We start from the raw sequence: 20,166 nt of genomic DNA on the forward strand, positions 1-20,166 counted from the left end.
CAGTATGCCCTCATGCCCCCATGCCCTCATGCCCCCATGCCCTCATGCCCAGGATGCCCCCATGCCCTCATGCCCCCATGCCCTCATTCCCCCATGCCCAGCATGCCCTCATGCCCAGCATGCCCCCATGCCCAGCATGCCTCCATGCCCTCATGCCCTCATGCCCCCATGCCCTCATTCCCCCATGCCCAGCATGCCCTCATGCCCAGCATGCCCCCATGCCCAGCATGCCCCATGCCCTCATGCCCCCATGCCCTCATGCTCCCATGCCCTCATTCCCCCATGCCCAGCATGCCCCCATGCCCAGCATGACCCTATGCCCCCTTGCCCAGCATGCCCTCATGCCCCCCGTGCCCATCATGCCCTCGTGCCCCCATGCCCAGCATGACAGCATGCCCCCCGTGCCCATCATGCCCTCGTGTCCTCATGCCCAGCATGCCCCCATGCCCAGCATGACCCTATGCCCCCTTGCCCAGCATGCCCCCGTGCCCATCATGCCCAGCATGCCCCCATGCCCAGCATGCTCCTCATGCCCCCATGCCCTCGTGCGCAGCATGCCCTAGTGTTTTTCCCTCTTGTTTTGGACAAGATTCTTAATAGTGTTCCATCCCCTTCACAATTCTGCACGCCACCACCAGGCCCCCAGCCAGCCTCCCCCTCTCGTCACCCTCTCGTCTCTCTCCTTGTAAGGGAAATGCTGCCACCCCAGCCTCATCCCGGTGACCTCTCTTGTCCCATCTCCAGTGCCACACATCCTGCCTGCAGTGTGGAGACCTGAACTGCACCCAGCAGCCCCAGCTTTACCAACCTTTAATCGAGTTGCAACATCCCACTCTTGCTCAAGTATTCCCGGGAAAGAGTCCAAAAAGGGGAGTAGAAACGGGAGCGATAGATCTGAAGTGCTTGGGTTGATGTGGTTATTGTTAATGTGAAACCAATCACGGTTAATTTGGAAATATGCATGTGAAAACGTGAATTTGGCTTTCATTATCATTATGTTCTAAAGCATTTCACAGTGCATTAATTACTGTAAAAGGCGAAAGATGTGCCATCGAAAGCATTTTATCAGGATGCATCACAGCTTGGTTTGGGAACAGCTCCATCCAAGACCGCAAGAAATTGCAGCAAATTGTGGATGCAGCCCGGACCATCACACAAACCGACCTCCCTTCCACTGACTCCATTTATACCTCGTGCTGCCTCGGCAAGGCCAGCAGCATAATCAAGGACCAGTCGCACCCTGGCCACTCCCCCTTCTCCCCTCTCCCATCAGGCAAAAGGTGTAGAAGTGTGGAAACGCACACCTCCAGATTCAGGGACAGTTTCTTCCCAGCTGTTATCAGGCAACTGAACCATCCCACCACAACCAGAGAGCGGTGCTGAACTACTATCTACCTCATTGGTGACCCTCGGCCTATCCTTGATCGGACTTTGCTGGCTTTACCTCGCACTAAACGTTATTCCCTTGTCCTAAACGTTATTCCCTTGTCATGTATCTATACACTGTAAATAGCTCAATTATAATCATGTATTGCCTTTCCGCTGACTGGATAGAACGCAACAAAAGCTTTTCACTGTACACATGAAAATAAACTAAACTGAATTGTAACTGAACTGAACTCTGTAATTTCCTTGGCAAATAGCTTCACTATTTAAGGCAGAACCTTTTGTCTTTCTAAAGTACTTTGCTTAACTACAGAACAGTTGATAAGTGAGTACAAAAACCAAACGTATCCAGTTCAGATCATGGGTTCTATTGCTATACTGCTGATATACATGATTGTAAACTTGGTAGACACAAAATGTTGGAGTAACTCAGCGGGTCAGGCAGCATCTCGGGAGAGAAGGAATGGGTGACGTTTCGGGTCGAGACCCTTCAGACTGATCTCTTCCCGAAACGTCACCCATTCCTTCTCTCCCGAGATGCTGCCTGACCCGCTGAGTTACTCCAGCATTTTGTGTTTACCTTTGATTTAAACCAGCATCTGCAGTTTATTTTTCGTACGCATTGTAAACTTGGTATTGGACTGGACTGTTGAGCTTTCTCTAGGCCCTTGTTGCTGCAGGCATTTCAATGACCAGTGCTGTTGTAACTGGAGACTACGGGGATTCCTTGCAGTCTTCAAACTGTGCTGCAATTCTTGGCAAAGGCATCTTACATTTCATTTGCTGAGTATAAAAGTAATAAATACCAAGCCACGTCATAAAATGTGTTGCGTACATGTCCTCTATCCTTCAGTCGATGTACAGTTTTGACAATTTTGAATTCTATTTGCTTCCTTCAGCATGCATTTTTAATACAGCCGGGCCTGTCCAGGACATTGGCTGTGGATTTGTTGGACAAAGTCAATAACCCAGAAAATCACCATCTTTTCAATGAGCCGGATGAGGATGACCTTGAGGTACGATACATCGCACTGTGTTAAAGTTTTGTCTTTATAAACTGCCGAGCTGTTTAGATTCACGTACAGGTGCTCCTCGACTTACGATGATGGCGTTACGTTCCGATAAACCCATCGTAAATCAAAAATATCGTACGTCGAAAATGCGTTTAATACACCTAACCTACCGATCATCATAGCCACCTAACCTACACAACATCATAGCCACCTAACCTACACAACATCATAGCCACCTAACCTACCGATCATCATAGCCACCTAACCCACCGATCATCATAGCCACCTAACCTACCCAACATCATAGCCACCTAACCTACCCAACATCATAGCCACCTAACCTACCGATCATCATAGCCACCTAACCTACCCAACATCATAGCCACCTAACCTACCAACATCATAGCCACCTAACCTACCCAACATCATAGCCACCTAACCTACCCAACATCATAGCCACCAATGTTGGGGGAGTCCAGAATAAGGGGCCACAGTTTAAGAATAAGGGGTAGGCCATTTAGAACTGAGATGAGGAAAAACCTTTTCAGTCAGAGAGTTGTGAATCTGTGGAATTCTCTGCCTCAGAAGGCAGTGGAGGCCAATTCTCTGAATGCATTCAAGAGAGAGCTAGATAGAGCTCTTAAGGATAGCGGAGTCAGGGGGTATGGGGAGAAGGCAGGAACGGGGTACTGATTGAGAATGATCAGCCACGATCACATTGAATGGCGGTGCTGGCTCGAAGGGCCGAATGGCCTACTCCTGCACCTATCGTCTATTGTCTATAACCTACCCAACATCATCCACCTAACCTACCCAACATCGTAGCCACCTAACCTACCCAACATCATCCACCTAACCTACCCAACATCATCCACCTAACCTACCCAACATCATAGCCACCTAACCTACCCAACATCATAGCCACCTAACCTACCCAACATCATAGCCACCTAACCTACCCAACATCATAGCCACCTAACCTACCCATTCTGAAAAGGACCCGTTAATTCCTACTCTTTGCTTCCTGTCTGCCAACCAGTTCTATATCCATGTCAGTACCCTACCCCCAATACCATGTGCTCTAATTTTGCACACTAATCTCTTATGTGGGACCTTGTCAAAGGCTTTTTGAAAGTCCAGATACACCACATCCACTGGCTCTCTCTTATCCATTCTACTTGTTACATCCTCAAAAATTCCAAGATTAGTCAAGCATGATTTCCCCTTCATAAATCCATGCTGACTTTGACCGATCCTGTCACTGCTTTCCAAATGCGCTGCTATAACATCTTTAATAATCGACTCCAGCATCTTCCGCACTACCAATGTAAGGCTAACTGGTCTATAATTCCTCATTTTCTCTGTCCCTCCTTTCTTATAAAGTGGAGTTACATTGGCTACCCTCCGGTCCACAGGAACTGATCCGGAATTGAGAGAACATTGGAAAATGATCACCAACGCATCCACGATTTCTAGGGCCACCTCCTTGAGTACTCTGGGATGCAGACCATCAGGCGCTGGGGATTTATCTGCCTTCATCAAATCTTCCCCTCTCATCTTAAACCAATGTCCTCTGGTACGTGATTGCCGAACCTTGGGGAAAAAGACCGTGCAATCACCCTTGTGACTTTATACACCTTCATAAGAGCTCTCCTCATCCTCCTGTGCTCCAAAGAATAAAGTCCAAGCCTGCCCAACCTCTCCCTATCGCTCAGCCCCTCGAGTTTTGGCAACATCTTCTCAAATCTTCTCTGCACTCCAGCTTAATGAACATTAATTATGAAAAGGGTCGAGATTTTTTCCCCGGTTTGTTTTCTAGCCCCACCCTGCCGTTCCTCACACCATTCGCTCCACCAACAAGAATACGGGAGCAGAAAGGACACAGTCAGAGATGGACCGTAAGTCCCCTTTACCAGTGCACCCGTTGAGATCCGAGCTACTTCCCCAGCATCAGCACACATCGGGCAGGGATTTTTCAAACAGACTTTGATTAATCGGGCAGCACTGTGGCACAACGGTAGAGCTGCTACCGTACAACGCCAGAGACTCGGGCTCGATCAGTACTGTGAAGAAGGGTCTCGACCCGAAAAGTCACCTATTCCTTCTCTCCCGAGATGCTGCTTGACCCGCTGAGCTACTCCAGCAATTTGTGTCTACCTTCGATCAGTACTGTCTGTACGGAGTTTGTACGTTCTCTCCATGACCTGCAGGGGTTTTTCCGGGTTTTCCGGTTTCCTGCCACGCTCCAAAGATGTACAGGTTTGTCGGTTAGATGGACACAAAATGCTGGAGTAACTCAGCGAGTCAGGCAGCATCTCTGGAGAGAAGGAATGGGTGACATTTCGGGTTGAGACCCTTCTTCAGACTGATGTCAGGAGACGTCAGGCGGCACGGTGGCGCAACGGTAGAGTTGCTGCCTTACAGCGAATGCAGCGCCGGAGACTCAGGTTCGATCCTGACTACGGGCGCCGTCTGTACGGAGTTTGTACGTTCTCCCCGTGACCTGCGTGGGTTTTCTCCGAGATCTTCGGTTTCCTCCCACACTCCAAAGACGTACAGGTATGTAGGTTAATTGACTGGGTAAATGTAAAAAATTGTCCCTAGTGTGTGTAGGATAGTGTTAATGTGCTGGGATCGCTGGGCGACTTGGTGGGCATAAAAGGCCTGTTTCCGCATGTATATGAAATATGAAAAATATGAAAAAATACATAGATAAAGAAGTGTTAGGTGTGAAAATAGGACAAAAGGAATGGAAATCAAGGAAAATGTAGAATAGATCGTTGTTAGCTGGACTGAAACGTCACCCATCCCTTCTCTCCAGAGATGGTGCCTGTCCCGCTGAGTTACTCCAGCATTTTGTGTCTATCTTCGGTTTAAACCAGCAGCTGCAGTTCCTTCCTGCAGGTTTGTAGGTTAATTGTCTTGGTATAATTGTAAATTAGCACATTGGATAATGTTAGTGTGGATTCGGTGAGCCAAAGGGCCTGTTTCCACGTTGTGTCCCTAAATTAAACTATTGAACTGAAAGCACCGTCTCTTATTTTTCTGATGGATACTTTGAATTCAACAGCAAAGTCATTTTCTTTGGAAATATTCTTTATCATACCTTGGGACTGGGGGTGGCAGCACAGCAGTAGGTTTGTAAGTTTGAGGTGGGCAGTAAGGCCAATGTGGAAACCCAGCATTCTTCCACCGGTGGGTAAAGCTGCAGCTGGGGGTTGGTCTGAGGGCTTGCACTCTTCCTTTTGTTTACCCAGGGCCTCGGAGCTCCTGAACCAGGGCCTCAAGGCTTCAATCCCATCCCAAATACTCCTTCGGTTTGAGCAGCTGCTGGCTGTGAAACCTGGGAGTCAGTGGGGAGCGTTTCATCTTTTTCAGAGGCTTAAAGCGCACGCTGCAAATGTTTCTTCAAGTCACAGAGTGATACAGTGTGGAAACAGGCCCTTCGGCCCAACGCGCCCACACCAGCCAACAATGTCCCAGCTATCCTAGTCCCACCTGCCTGTGCTTGGTCCATAACTCTCCAAGTACCTGTCCAACTGTTTCTTAAACAATGGGATAGTCCCAGCCTCAACTTACTCCTTTGGCAGCTCGTTCCATACACCCACCACCCTTTGTGTGAAAATATTACCCCTCAGATTCCAATTAAATCTTCTCCCCTTCACCTTGAACCTATGTCCTCTGGTCCTCAATTCCCGTAGTCTGGGCAAAGACTCTGTGCATCTACCCGATCTATTCCTCTCATGATTCTGTACACCTCTATAAGATCTCCCCTCATCCTCCTATGCTCCATGGAATAGAGACCCAGCCTGCTCAACCTCTCCCTATAGCTCACACCCTCTAGTCCTGGCAACATCCTCGTAAAGATTGCCAGCTGGTAATCTCTTCCCACAACGGAGCTGGGTCTGGGCTGTCTGCTCTGAGAGCTGGTGTCGAGCACTTGTGCCATGACCTCCTCAGTGTCGGGCACTGTTGCCCAGTGGTTGGCGGAGTGAAACCACTCACCAGGGGCGGACTCTGGAGTGCCTCTCTTGTTGTCCCTTGAGCAAACAGAGATATGTCGGAAGGAACTGCAGATGCTGGTTTATACCGAAGATAGATACAAAAAGCTGGAGTAACTCAGCGGGACAGGCAGCATCTCTGTCTGAAGAAGGGTTTCGACCCGAAACGTCACCCATTCTTTCTCTCCAGAGATGCTGTCTGTCCCGCTGAGTTAATTAGCTTCTTGTGTCAAGCAAACAGAGATGTTTGCACAGACTACCTCAGTACTTTTCCAGTGCCTGAAATGCCTGCTTTAGGTAGTTGGGGGTGAAGGAGCGGAAGGCTTATGTGCAATTGGCGTGCATACTTTATTTTTTGCTGAAAAGTTGCATTACGCGCCATAGTATGAATTTTGATGTAAAATTCTGAATTTTGGACATCAAAACTATGAATTTGTAGAATCAAATGCCGGGAGGTCTGAGGTAGGCATAGATTATGGAAGCAGTATTGTGTTGCAGGACTGCAGAAAAATAGTGGTGCAGAGCTTTGCATGTGCGTGTTCTCTGCTCACTGAGTGGAAAATCTAATCCATTTTTTTGTTAGCATAAAACATTAGCTGTTGTGTGAAACTACCCTTCAGTAGTTGTTATATCATTACTTTCACAGTTGACAAATTGCAGTTTGAACCTCCGTTGAGGAAAGAAACCGAGGCTCACTGTGAGATGGTAAGTCTCAACTTCATCCTTCAGTCGTTAAGGAGTTCAGTTAATTAACTTGGGTGAAAGTACGGTCACTCTTGTAACCACGTTCCAACCCAGGCTAATCTTTGGATAACACTCCCATGAGTATGTGCTGACAAAATTAACCCGCTGCACAGGACTGTGTTGGATGATTCTCTGAGGTTTTGTTCAGCAGTGGATTCTCATCCAACAAATATGATATTCTATAAATCTGCAGAACATATTCAGTGGTTCTTTTCCACATACAATCAAACGTTCTCCTTCTAGGAAATCTCTTAGCGTCATCGCCATAGTGTCCAGAAACAGCACCCCCCCCCCAAAAAAACTCTATGTTCCTGTCCGCTTTTTTGCTGGTCTATTCTAATCCCATTTCCCCGCATTTTGACCATATCTTCTGTGCCTTTGCCTATTGAAGTGTGTGTCTAAATGGCTCTTAAACTCAGCGATTGTATCTGATTCCACCTCTGACAGGCTGCTCCAGATATAAACTACGATTTAAGAAAAAACGATCATATTTCCTTCCTTTCACCTTAAATGTATGCTCTCTTGTTTCTTGTTTAAGAATAAGGGGTAGGCCATTTAGAACTGAGATGAGGAAAAACTTTTTCAGTCAGAGAGTTGTGAATCTGTGGAATTCTCTACCTCAGAAGGCAGTGGAGGCCAATTCTCTGAATGCATTCAAGAGAGAGCTGGATAGAGCTCTTAAGGATAGCGGAGTCAGGGGGTATGGGGAGAAGGCAGGAACGGGGTACTGATTGAGAATGATCAGCCATGATCACATTGAATGGCGGTGCTGGCTCGAAGGGCCGAATGGCCTCCTCCTGCACCTATTGTCTATTGTCTATTGAGTCAAGAGTGTGTAATTTTCACGTACTAGTGACAGAAAAATGATTTCTTATCATGAGGAAAAAAGATTCTGATTCTGTATCCTGTGTATGTCTATGATATATGTCTTCATCAAGCCACCCCCAGCCTCGGTTGTTCCAGTGAAAATGATCTCTCCGATGGCTCCCCATAATTATTGTTCTCCAATTCAGGCACATCCCCAGCATCTGCCCTCTCCAATGTAATCAATCCTTCATGAAACGTGCCGATCAGAGCTGATATCCTTCATCAGTCATTAATATTTTCTCTCGCTGTTAAGATTAGACTTTGAAGTCTGTCATTTGATCCTTTTTTACTTTGAAGTTGTACCATTTTACTTTTATACAGCAGATCTACGTTCTTGTGATGACTAGGCAACACATTTGAAATTAAATACAGCTAAAGCTAACTACTGCACAATTTATGTAATCAATTTACATGAAATGTCAGAGATTTCTGCCTCCTTTTGAAAAGGGACTTTTTTAATTGTTCGTCTTTTATTTTGCACAGGAGATAACCAAAGATGGTTCGTCTTGGAGTCCATTTACAGATGGAGGAAACAGGTAAGTAATGGAAGGATGTCTCAAATAGACTCTAATGTGGAACGGTGCATGTGTATTTGTGGTGTTCAACCACGGGGATCTAAGTTTTGCACAGTAATTTCTTTAGTGATGTAGAATGTAAGACTTGGAACTGAAGGGAATACCCCTACAGTGCAGATACAATGAGAAATGATACCCCAAACGACAAAGTCAATTGACAAAATGTTCAAGTATCTAATTTAGCCTATTTCAAATTGTAGGAACTGTGCAACTTCATATTGGGAAGTCTACAAAAGATGACACTGGGCATTGTTTTGGATCGAATCCATGTGATATCTATGGGGAAATATGAGATTCTTGGTGCAAGCTAGTTTTCTTTACAATTTCTTATCCCCAAGTAAACATTTAAAATATTGTTTATTTTGATGAATTAGTAGCCATCTCCTTTTCCGGATGCCTTGACAGGCTCACCATTGAAAATCAGTTCATGTGACTTGCCCAGAGAGCATATAGCCATAGAAGAGCCCTAGAAACAGGCCCTTTGGCCCAACTTGTTTATGCCGACCAACGTGCCCCATCTATACTAGTCCCAGCTGCCTGTGCTTGGCCCATAATCCTCTAACCCTATCCCATTCATGTACCTGTCCAAATGTCTCTTCAACATTATGATGGTACATGCCTCAACTACCTCCTCTGGCAACTGGAGGGTGGGTGGTATTGAATTGAATAAGTTTATTGGCCAAGTATGTACACATACAAGGAATGTGCCTCGGTGCTCCGCTCACAAGTAACAACACGAACATACAGAAAACAATTAAGAATAAAGCAGAAAACATTGACATAAAGAATAAAACATTATAGTTTAAACATGTGAATGAAATAAACCAGAGCAAAAGGAGGCTACAGACTTTTGGTTGTTGAGTAGAACTATCACTCGTGGAAAAAAGCCATTTTTATGTCTGGCTGTGGCTGCTTTGACAGTCCGGAGTCGCCTTCCAGAGGGAAGTGCTTCAAAGAGTTTGTGGCCAGGGTGAGATGGGTCAGAGATGATCTTGCCCGCTCACTCACCCCTCTCACCCTGCCCACAAACTCTTGGAATATGGAACAAGCTGCCAGAGGAGGTAGTTGAGGCAGGTATTATCACGGTATTTAAAAGCCACTTGGACTGATACAGGGAAGGGGATAGGTTTGGAGGGATATGGACCAAGCGTGCGCAGGTGGGTCTAACCTAGTCATCGTGGACAAGTTGGGATGAAGGGCCTGTTTCTATGCTCTGAGTGTATAAATGCTGGAAGCATTCAGCAAGATTGGAGCAGTGTGAAACTGCAGCCTGGGTACTTGTGTCCCTCTCCAGACCAGAACTGGAAGGTGAACATGACACATTTGGTGTCGGGTAGAATAAGTACAGAGCCTGCCGGTCCTAGTCCTGCTCCACCCAGTGAAGCTCCCCATCCTCAAGTTTTCTACTTATTGGACACTCCAAACAGTTTTGAAATAAGTATTGGGTTATTTACATCGGCGAAACCAAGCGCAGGCTCGGCGATCGCTTCGCTCAACACCTGCGCTCGGTCCGCATTAACCAAACTGATCTCCCAATGGCCGAGCACTTCAACTCCCCCTCCCATTCCCAGTCTGATCTTTCTGTCATGGGCCTCCTCCAGTGCCATAGTGGGGCCCACCGGAAATTGGAGGAACAGAACCTCATATTTCGCCTGGGCAGCTTGCAGCCCAGTGGTATGAACATCGACTTCTCCAATTTTAGATAGTTTCCCTGTCCCTCTCGTCCCCTCCCCCTTCCCAGATCTCCCTCTATCTTCCTGTCTCCACCTATATCCTTCCTTTGTCCCGCCCCCCTGACATCAGTCTGAAGAAGGGTCTCGACCCGAAACGTCACCCATTCCTTCTCTCCTGAGATGCTGCCTGACCTGCTGAGTTACTCCAGCATTTTGTGAATAAATACCTTCGGGTTATTATTGACACGCTTTTTGAAAGTAAATTAAATTTGATGATTGGCTATATGTTTTGTTACATATACGACACGATACAATTGAACTTTATTTATCCCAGGAGGGAAATTGATCTGCCAACACATTCATAAAACACAAGATACATGAAAGATGAATGATGAGTGGAAAGGATTGGGGATCCAGATTGGGGTGGTGCGGGGAGGGTAGTCAGTCGAGGTGTAGATGGTGAACAGGAAGGGAGAGAGGCCCGTCCCCTGTAGGGCCCTGTGTTGCTCACCACCATGCCCAATACATGGTTCTGTAGCCTGACATACTGTGGTCGTCCAGTCAGGTGGTTGGTGATCCAGGACACCAATGGAGCATCCACCCACATCTTCGTCAGTTTGCTCCCGAGCAGTGCAGTGCAGGCCGGGTGGTGTTAAAAGCACTGGAGAAGTCAAGAAACATGACACTCGCAGTGCCTCCCGGCTGTGGCTCCTTTTCATTTTTGAACAAATTTCTAATCCCTCTGGTCATCTAAGGTTTCCATACCTTGACATCCTTATCTCTCCTCCTCACCTGGACAATCTCTGGGCAGCTGGTCTTTGAATTACTGCCGCATGTCCGAGCACTTGCCGAATAATGCTGCAGTCTGCATTACCCAAGTTAGTCCCTGTCCTCAAGGTCCAGTCTTATTCTTATTCATAACTATCCTGAAATGGTCCCACCTCAAGTTGGAAAGTTGAACTATCCACATCATGTTTCAGAAAGCCCTCGTGCATGCAGCTGATGAATCCTGCACTGTTTAAGCTCTTTGCACTGAGCAAGTTTCAGTCAACATTGAGAAGGTTACAGTCGCCCACCACAACAAGCCTGTTGCTTTGGCATCTTTCCATTACCTGTCTGTTCCCCACTGGCTATTGGGAGACCTGTATTACAATCCCTTCTGAGTGACTGCACCTCTGCTAATCTAGGCACAAATAAAGCACCTTTTATAGAATACTAGACCAAGCAGACCCGTTGGGCCCAAACCTCTCCTGCATTAGTGCAGCACCCTCCCCCTCCCCTCTTCCCCTTCCCACTTCCCCTTCTCCATCCCCCTTCTCCATCCCCCTCAACCCCCCCTTATCCACCTTCCTCCTTCCCTCCTCCCTCCCTCGGGGATAGATTTAAACTTAAAAATGTGAATAACTTTAAAAATATAACACCGATTTCAATAAAACTACTTGCTTTACCATTAAAGGGGTGACGGTGAGTAAGGTGAGCCTAAAATTGTCTCGCTATCGTGTACCGTTTTGGCTGTAGTTCGATCACAAACAAACGAGAGTTTTAGTGTATAGATACAATGAAATGCTGATTCACTCTTTCAGGGAATACCCAGCGCAACAAGAGGAGGATGTTGACAATGAACTGTAAGCACCCTTCAATACAGATTGTTGAAAATAATGCAGTTGGGTAGAAAGATGCAAACGTTAGATTCAGCAACAGTGACAGAAGACCGGCCGGGGGGGGGGGGGGGGGGGGGGGGGGGACCACGCCTCATCATGGATCACTCAGGCCGTCTTTAATATTTACCTGCATTTAAACTCCCTAATTGCATTGGTGTATTTGAACTTGCTTCTCCAGTTAATCTTCTCCAGTTAACTAAAATGGCGCCACTTGCATACAGACACAGTGGGCTGTTCTGTAAATTCTGGTCATTCACACAAAGGAGGGGGGGGGGGTGTATGGAAGTGCTGCCAGAGGAGGTGGTTGAGGCAGGGATTATTGCAACATTTGAGAAACGATTGGACAGGTGAATGGATAGGACGGGTTTCGAGGGATATGGGCCAAACGCAGGCAGATGGGACCAGTGCAGATGGGACATGTTGGTCGGTGTGGGCAAGCTGGGCTAAAGGTGCTGTTTCCACCCTGTATGACTCTGACTCCATGGGCTAACCGGAGGATTGTGCGCGTGTGCGGCGATATTCTTGCTGACCTGTATGCAAAAAAAGTATTTTGCTGCACCTGCATACACGTGATAATAAAGAAACCATTAAAAGCATTGAATCTGTATCTCTGGGTTAATGGAATAATAACTACAGCTATATTCCCTTTGTAGATAATGTTGCTGATCAATTGAATTGATATTTGTGGGGTATTATCTTTAGTTTTAATTCACACTTTTCAGCTATTTATTTTACTGGCTATTTGCTTTGATCAATGTCATTTGTTGTTTTCCATAAGGTCCACACTTAAACAAGCGGTTTTGGTTCCCCCTCCGCTTCCACCAAAGGTGAGTCTGTTTACCAGGCACACTTTCTCAATGGTTAACTTTTGCATTAAAGGAGAGCATGGTGAAGTCCCTTTGCGAATAAGCTGCCTATTTGTTGCTTCTAAACCAATGTACTGTTTTGTATTACCTCAGACAATATCTAAGTCCAGCTCTATTTTACTGCCAATGTATTAGCTGTAGCATGGTTGGGGTCAAACTAAAATGTTAATCGGTTTCTGTTTGCATTGAGTTGATGAGTCAATTTGTTAAGTTTTAAAGTCATTGCCGAGGCTCATCGCATGCCCATTAAGCTAGACAAAAAATGCTGGAGTAACTCAATGGATCAGGCAGCACCTCTGGAGAGAAGGAATGGGTGAAGTTTCGGGTCGAGACCCTTCTTCAGACTTCAGAAGTCTGAAGAAGGGTCTCGTCCCGAAACGTCACCCATTCCTTCTCTCCAGAGGTGCTGCCTGACCCGCTGAGTTACTCCAGCATTTTTTGTCCACCTTCGATTTATACCAGCATCTGCAGTTTTTCTCCTGCCCATTAAGTTACGTCAAGTGTCAAAAAGTATGTCGTAGAAATAACTGCAGAGAGAGAACTGCTGCATGAACTGCAACGTTCATGGTGTTTGTGGTTGAATATGCTGAGGTTAATTGTGCCATGAAACTTCATCACCTTCTGGCATGTTCAGATAATTGCCAGCTTATGGTCATTGACTCCATCTACACCACGCTGCCCCAGGAAAGAAGCAGACCTAAATCAAGGACCTTTCCCACCCCAGTCAATCCCTCCTCCCCATTCCCGTTGGGCAGCAGCTTGAAAGAATGTTCCACCAGACTCGGGGAACAGCCTCTGTTGTCAGGCTTCTGAATGTTCCTTCAATAAGCTAGGGTACTGTCCTGATTCTCAAACCCACTTCATTGTGGACACGGGACTTCTGCTCTGGGACCATTACGCTACAATGCTGAGAACAATATTCGGCACTCTGTTATCTTTCCCTTTGTTTCACCTTTTTTCTTCTTGAGTTTGGCTTGGTTGTATTCATGTATAGTATCATGTAATTTAATTGAATAGCACACCAACAAAATCCCTTCCCTGTGCATCAGTACACATGACAATAATAAACCTAAGCCTGGGTATGTGGCTGTGTTAAACACTGAGATGCTTCATGTCCCTACTTTGCTGTTCTTTGACAGCCATTCCCACCTCACCATTCACGCCATTTCTCAATTTGAGTATTGATCACCTTTCTGGAAATGCTGTAACTGTTCTCGATACTCCATGTCATCCTCTGGTAATTTCCCTGCGGCCATCCTTTCTACTACACGACAGTGGGGTGGGGTTAGACAAGACCACCACCCCCACGATCTCCTCTGAGTCTCAGTCACCATCCTGAAACAAATCTCTATTATTACTTTGTCCCCTGCATGCAACTCCGTGCACAGTAACACGGTGGGATGTTTCTACCAGTTGGTTCAACAAGGTGATGCACTACCTTCTGGGGGCAGTGAGGATTGTGCAAAAATTCCAGCTCCGTTTTTAAAAAAAAGGGTGATTAATCTTCTATCAATAGTTGAACCTATTGCCTTAACTAAACTTGCTGGTTTAGTTTAGTTTAGAGATACAGCTCGGAAACAGGCCCTTTCGCCCCACCGGGTCCGCACCGACCAGCGATCCCCGCACATTAACACTATCCCACACACACTAGGGACAATATTTTTTACAATTTACCAAGCCAATTAACTTACATACCTGAAGGTATTTATTCACAAAATGCTGGAGTAACTCAGCAGGTCAGGCAGCATCTCGGGAGAGAAGGAATGGGTGACGTTTCGGGTCGAGACCCTTCGTCACCCATTCCTTCTCTCCCGAGATGCTGCCTGACCTGCTGAGTTACTCCAGCATTTTGTGAATAAATACCTTCGATTTGTACCAGCATCTGCAGTTATCTTCTTATACTTCTTTAACCTACATGCCTTTGGAGTGTGGGAGGAAACCGAAGATATGGGAGAAAACCCACATGCAGGTCACGGGGAGAACGTACAAACTCCGTAAAGACAGCGCCCGTAGTCGGGATGGAACCCGGGTCTCCGGCGCTACGTTCGCTGTAGGGCAGCAATTCTACCGCTGCGCCACCGTGACCGCCTTGTAAAACTGTTTGCATAACTCCTCAATTGATTGTTATCATAATTGGAAAAGGATTTGCTTAAGATGTTGAATGAACCAAAGCTTCTGCCGTTTCAGCCGAGAATGCACAGCGTTTCTGACCTTCCAGATGAAGAGAGGTCACTGACGGTCAAGAGGCAGGCTGGTGCCAAGAATGGACCATCGGTTGTGCCCAGGAGACAGAGCACTCCCACCTCCCTGTACCAATCGGAGATGCTGCAGTCGTCTCTCTCCAGCAGTGTCAGTAGCCCGGAGCTGCTTGACACCAGAGCCGGTGACCAAGGTAAAGGAATCTAGGCCTGCTGAATATCTCTCCCATCCACATAGTTAGAGTGTGATACTTGGGTAAAGAAAGCCAGTGTGAAAGGGTTTTACCTCACAGAACCTAGATATTTATTTGATCTGCACAGTCAGGGGTGATGCTTCTATTTTACTCGCCATTATATAAATAGGTTTTTAACTTAAATGGATTGGTCCCTCTTACGCATTGCAACGGGTGATTTTAAAAGCAGATAATTTTTCGCCCATCTTCAATCAATAGATAAGCAGCATTGCATTTGTTGAACAGTTTTTCCCACTAGCCACATCTTCCCATCTCCACCCCTTTCTGCGTTCCGCAGAGACCGCTCCCTCCGTAACTCCCTGGTCCACACGTCCCTTCCCACCCAACCACCCCCTCCCCAGGCACTTTCCCTGCAACCGCAGGAGAAGCAACACCTGTCCCTTTACCTCCCCCCTTGACTCCATCCAAGGACTTAAACAGTCTTTCCAGGTGAGGCAGAGGTTCACCTGCACGTCCTCCAACCTCATCTATTGTATCCGCTGTTCCAGGTGTCAACTTCTCTACATCGGCGAGACCAAGCTCGGAAGCTTCTCCGTCCGTCTCAACCAACCTGATCTCCCAGTGGCTCAGCACTTCTACTCCCACTCTCACTCCCAGTCTGACCTTTCTGTCCTGGGCCTCCTCCATTGTCAGAGTGAGGCCCAGTGCAAATTGGAGGAACAGCACCTCATATTTTGCTTGGGCAGTTTACACCCCAGCGGTTTGAACGTTGACTTCTCCCACTTCGGGTAGTCCCTGCTTCCCCTCTCTATCCTCTCCCCCTCCCCAGTTCTCCCACTAGTCTTCCTGTCTCCGACTACATCCTATTTTTGTTCCACCCCCTCCCCTGACATCAGTCTGAAGAAGGGTCTCGACCCGAAACGTCACCCATTCCTTCTCTCCTGAGACGCTGAGTTACTCCAGCTTCTGGTGTCACCCTTTTTCCAAATGTTGGATCATTAGGACCTGCAATTCCTAAATGTTACTGCTTTTGAGTTTTAATTCTGACCATTAATTACTCATTTTTGCCCTATAGCCAAAACCCTCTAAACACTGGTGCACGATTCATAGCTCCTAGGCCGTCCAACTATATGTTCTTTATCAGAGGAGCACATTTTGTCCATGACGCTTCCTTTTACTTCCCAAATATACGCCGGTCACATTAGGTTCTGTGGTGTTATAGATTCAATTACTAGGTCTTGTGTACAAGCCACCCAAAAATAACTCACGCAGTAGAGTTGCTGCCTTACAGCGAATGCAGCGCCCGGAGTTTGTACGTTCTCCCCGTGACCTGCGTGGGTTTTCTCCGAGATCTTCGGTTTCCTCCCACACTCCAAAGACGTGCAGGTTTGTAGGTTAATTGGCTTGGTAAATGTAAAAATTGTCCCTAGTGGGTGTAGGATAGTGTTAGTGTGCGGGGATCGCAGGCCGGCGCGGACCCGGTGGGCCGAAGGGCCTGTTTCCGTGCTATATCTCTAAACTAAACTAAACTCAAGATGTTCAAAGGGGATTTCAGAGTTCGACATGTGAATAGGAGAGACGTCAATGCAGTAACTATCGCACCCGTTTCCTGCACTTTATTCTACACATCTTCGACTCAGTCTTGAAAGTTGACGAAGCAATTTGAGTCCCACAGTGAATCTATCGAGGGAGGGAAATCAACATGAATGATATCCAAGTGCAAAGGGGACATATTCCACAGTGAAGATAGACACAAAAAGCTGGAGTAACTCAGCGGGACAGACAGCATCTCTGGAGAGAAGGAATTGGTGACGTTTTGGGTCGAGACTCGACCCGAGATGTCACCCATTCCCTCTCTCCAGAGATACTGTCTGTCCTGCCGAGTTACTCTAGCTTTTTGTGTCCACCTTTGGTGTAAACCAGCATCTGCAGTTCCTTCTTACACATATTCCAAAGTGAGACTGGTGCAGGGAACTTTGCTGGCACTATCTTATCGAAACGTATAACATTATTAAGGGGTTGGACACGTTAGAGGCAGGAAACATGTTCCCATATAGAGCTCTTAAGGATAGCGGAGTCAGGGGGTATGGGGAGAAGGCAGGAACGGGGTACTGATTGAGAATGATCAGCCATGATCACATTGAATGGCTCGAAGGGCCGAATGGCCTCCTCCTGCACCTATTGTCTATTGTCTATCACCAGCACTATTGCAATCCCACTGGTCACTCTCAATATTCCCAGCTCAGACCATGAAGAAGTGGTTTTGTTTCTAATTAACTGCCATCCAGAGACCAATACTGTGCCGATGAAATGGCTTCTATTTTAGTACATTACTTGCAAAATGGTGGGATCAGTTGGATTTCATGCAAAATCAGGTTTGTAGGTTAATTGGCTTGGTTTAAATGTAATTTGTCCCTAGTGTGTGTAGGATAGTGTTAATGTGCGGGGATCGCTGGTCGGTGCGGACTTGGTGGGCCGAAGGGCCAGTTTCCGCGCTGGATCACTAAACTAAACCTAAGTATCATAGTAAAGTTTGAATACTTGTTTGTGTAGGTGTTGCTAATTTATATTTAAGGCACGCATCTAGTCTTTTGGACTTTGCGGCTGTGTAGCTGTTTCCAGTTTGATGGACCCCCTGTACATTTAAGTCTCTTAAATGTGCATAAATCCCTTTGTTCTTTACACCATGAGTCTTTTTCAATAGACAATAGGTGCAGGAGTAGGCCATTCGGCCCTTCGAGCCAGCACTGCCATTCACTGTGATCATGGCTGATCATCCACAATCAGTACCCCGTTCCTGCCCTCTCCCCATATCCCTTGACTCCGCTATCTTTAAGAGCTCTAACTCTCTCTTGAAAACATCCAGAGAATTGGCTTCCACTGCCTTCTGAGGCAGACAATTCCAGAGATTCACAACTCTCTGGATGAAAAAGTTTTTCCTCATTTCCATTCTAAATGACCTACCCCTTATTCTTAAACTGTGGCCCCTAGTTCTGGTCTCCCCCAACATCGGGATCATGTTTCCTGCCTCTAGCGTGTCCGATCCCTTAATAATCTTATATGTTTCAATAAGATCCCCTCTCATCCTTCCAAATTCCAGTGTATACAAGCCCAGTCTTTCCAATCTTTCAACATACGACAGTCCCGTCATCCCGGGAATTAACCTTGTGAACCTAATGCTGCACTCCCTCAATAGCAAGAATTCCAAGCATTAAATTCTGGTTCTACCAGTGATGTTCAGTGTTTGTATATGATTTTCACATTAAATGGCTTGTGGTTTAGTCAGTGGTGACAAAAATGATGATTTTCTGGAGAGCAGTGATGCCAATGAATACAATGTTGTAATTTGTTCATCTAATAGCCCACCTTGAATAAATCACTCCATTTTTTAAAACATTTTTTTAATATCTTGGCATATATTAAATCAAGTAGATTTACATATTGGGTAATTAACATATATAAATGAATAAGTTCAGTTTAGTGTATTGTCACGTGTACCGAGGTACAGTGAAAAGCTTTTTGTTGCGTGCTAACCAGTCAGCGTGATTACAATTGAGCCATTTACAGTGTACAGATACATGACTAGGGAATAGATTAAGATGGCCATAGTTAAAGTAATAAATGTTGCTGCAGGAGTAGAGATTTAAGAGTGTGGAGCAATTGTAATGTGCGAGTGTAGATCTGCTTCTGTGGCCACACACAAAAAGTCACCTGGGTTGGGCGCCATCTTGGAAGCAGCGTTATAACTTGTATGCCCTGCCTTTTGTAAGTTGAAAACCACCTTGATTGTATGATAAGTAAGCTGTAGTAGGTGTTCAACATATTGTTCAACATATATTGTTCAACGTAGATATTACTGATTGTGACAAGTCGTGGGGAAGGGATCGAGTGGTCTGCTTTCAGCTGTGGAACTGCCTCGGGACACAGCTGATAAAATGTTCACAGAATCTTAAGCGTTTGATTGAATTGCCGTCAGAAGGTTTCTTACTGGTTACAGTGAAAAGTTTTGCATTTGTTCAAATGTTCCAGAAGGTGCTTCGGGTCTAAACGATGAAAGTTCTGAACATCCTCCTGCATTACCTCGAAGAAAAGAAAAGAGAGATTTCCCGGTACGTTCCTTTCTAATTGTCAAACTGTTTTGTAAAATCCATGCATCTCTTGACGTAATATTTATAAATTCTACCTGTGGCCAGTTGTTATTACAGTAAAAATGGAATGTAGTTACTGGTATTATTTAATTAAGGTTCTTGCTGTTTCTAAAGACAATATGTAGTATCCCCAGTATCCTGAGTATCTCCAGGGCCATAGCTGCCATGAACCGGTCCTGCTGAGCCGGATGGTCACATCGCACAGTGAACCAGCACAGATCTACCTGCACTTTATTCTGTTTTAAAACTGTTACAATTTTTTCATTGGGTTGTTTAAATTAATACTGATTAGCTAATTGATTTATTGCATCGTATGGGAGGCGCATTCCCAATCTCGTTGTACCCCTGTACAATGACAATAAAGATATATTGTATTGTATTGTATTGTAGAAATAAACTTAACATTTGCAGCAAAACACAAAGTATTGGAGGAACAGTGGGTCAGGCAGCATCTGTGGAGGGGGTGGTCAGAGGTTGTTTTGGGTGGGGACCCTCCAGACCGTGTTACTGTTGCAGCATCTGATCTTCGGGGGCCACTGATGGATTCAGCACTGACTCCAGGCACGGGGACTACAACTTGTCGGCCTGAGGGCCGGACGCACTTTATACCAGCTTTTCACTTTGCACCACTGATAACTACCCGACATCATCCAATCCACATGTTAGAGTGCGTTTGTCTGATCTTGATTACAGTGGGAAGAGCTTTTATCTTTGGGTTGCTTATGATTTATTTGCCACAACCATCTCCAATTATGTAGAGTCTCCAAAGTAGCAAAAATGTCTAAGTTACTTGACAGCAATAACAAACAAAAATATAGTGCAAGGCCAACTTGGGGTATC

General features: G+C 46.0%; 1 protein-coding gene across 1 annotated transcript in view; it reads left to right on the forward strand.

Annotated features, from left to right (window-relative positions):
* The window catches only part of map4k5 (mitogen-activated protein kinase kinase kinase kinase 5), a 126,584-nt gene that overhangs the window by 71,728 nt on the left and 34,690 nt on the right, over window positions 1-20,166 (forward strand). The window contains exons 12-19 of the mRNA XM_078406074.1: window positions 2,286-2,402; window positions 4,219-4,297; window positions 7,047-7,105; window positions 8,495-8,547; window positions 11,843-11,884; window positions 12,699-12,747; window positions 14,974-15,178; window positions 19,208-19,287. Of these exons, the coding sequence (XP_078262200.1) occupies window positions 2,286-2,402; window positions 4,219-4,297; window positions 7,047-7,105; window positions 8,495-8,547; window positions 11,843-11,884; window positions 12,699-12,747; window positions 14,974-15,178; window positions 19,208-19,287 (684 nt within the window). The remainder of the gene's footprint in view (window positions 1-2,285; window positions 2,403-4,218; window positions 4,298-7,046; window positions 7,106-8,494; window positions 8,548-11,842; window positions 11,885-12,698; window positions 12,748-14,973; window positions 15,179-19,207; window positions 19,288-20,166) is intronic.

This window comes from Rhinoraja longicauda, chromosome 10 (genome assembly GCF_053455715.1).
Source record: "Rhinoraja longicauda isolate Sanriku21f chromosome 10, sRhiLon1.1, whole genome shotgun sequence".
NCBI lineage: Eukaryota > Metazoa > Chordata > Chondrichthyes > Rajiformes > Arhynchobatidae > Rhinoraja > Rhinoraja longicauda.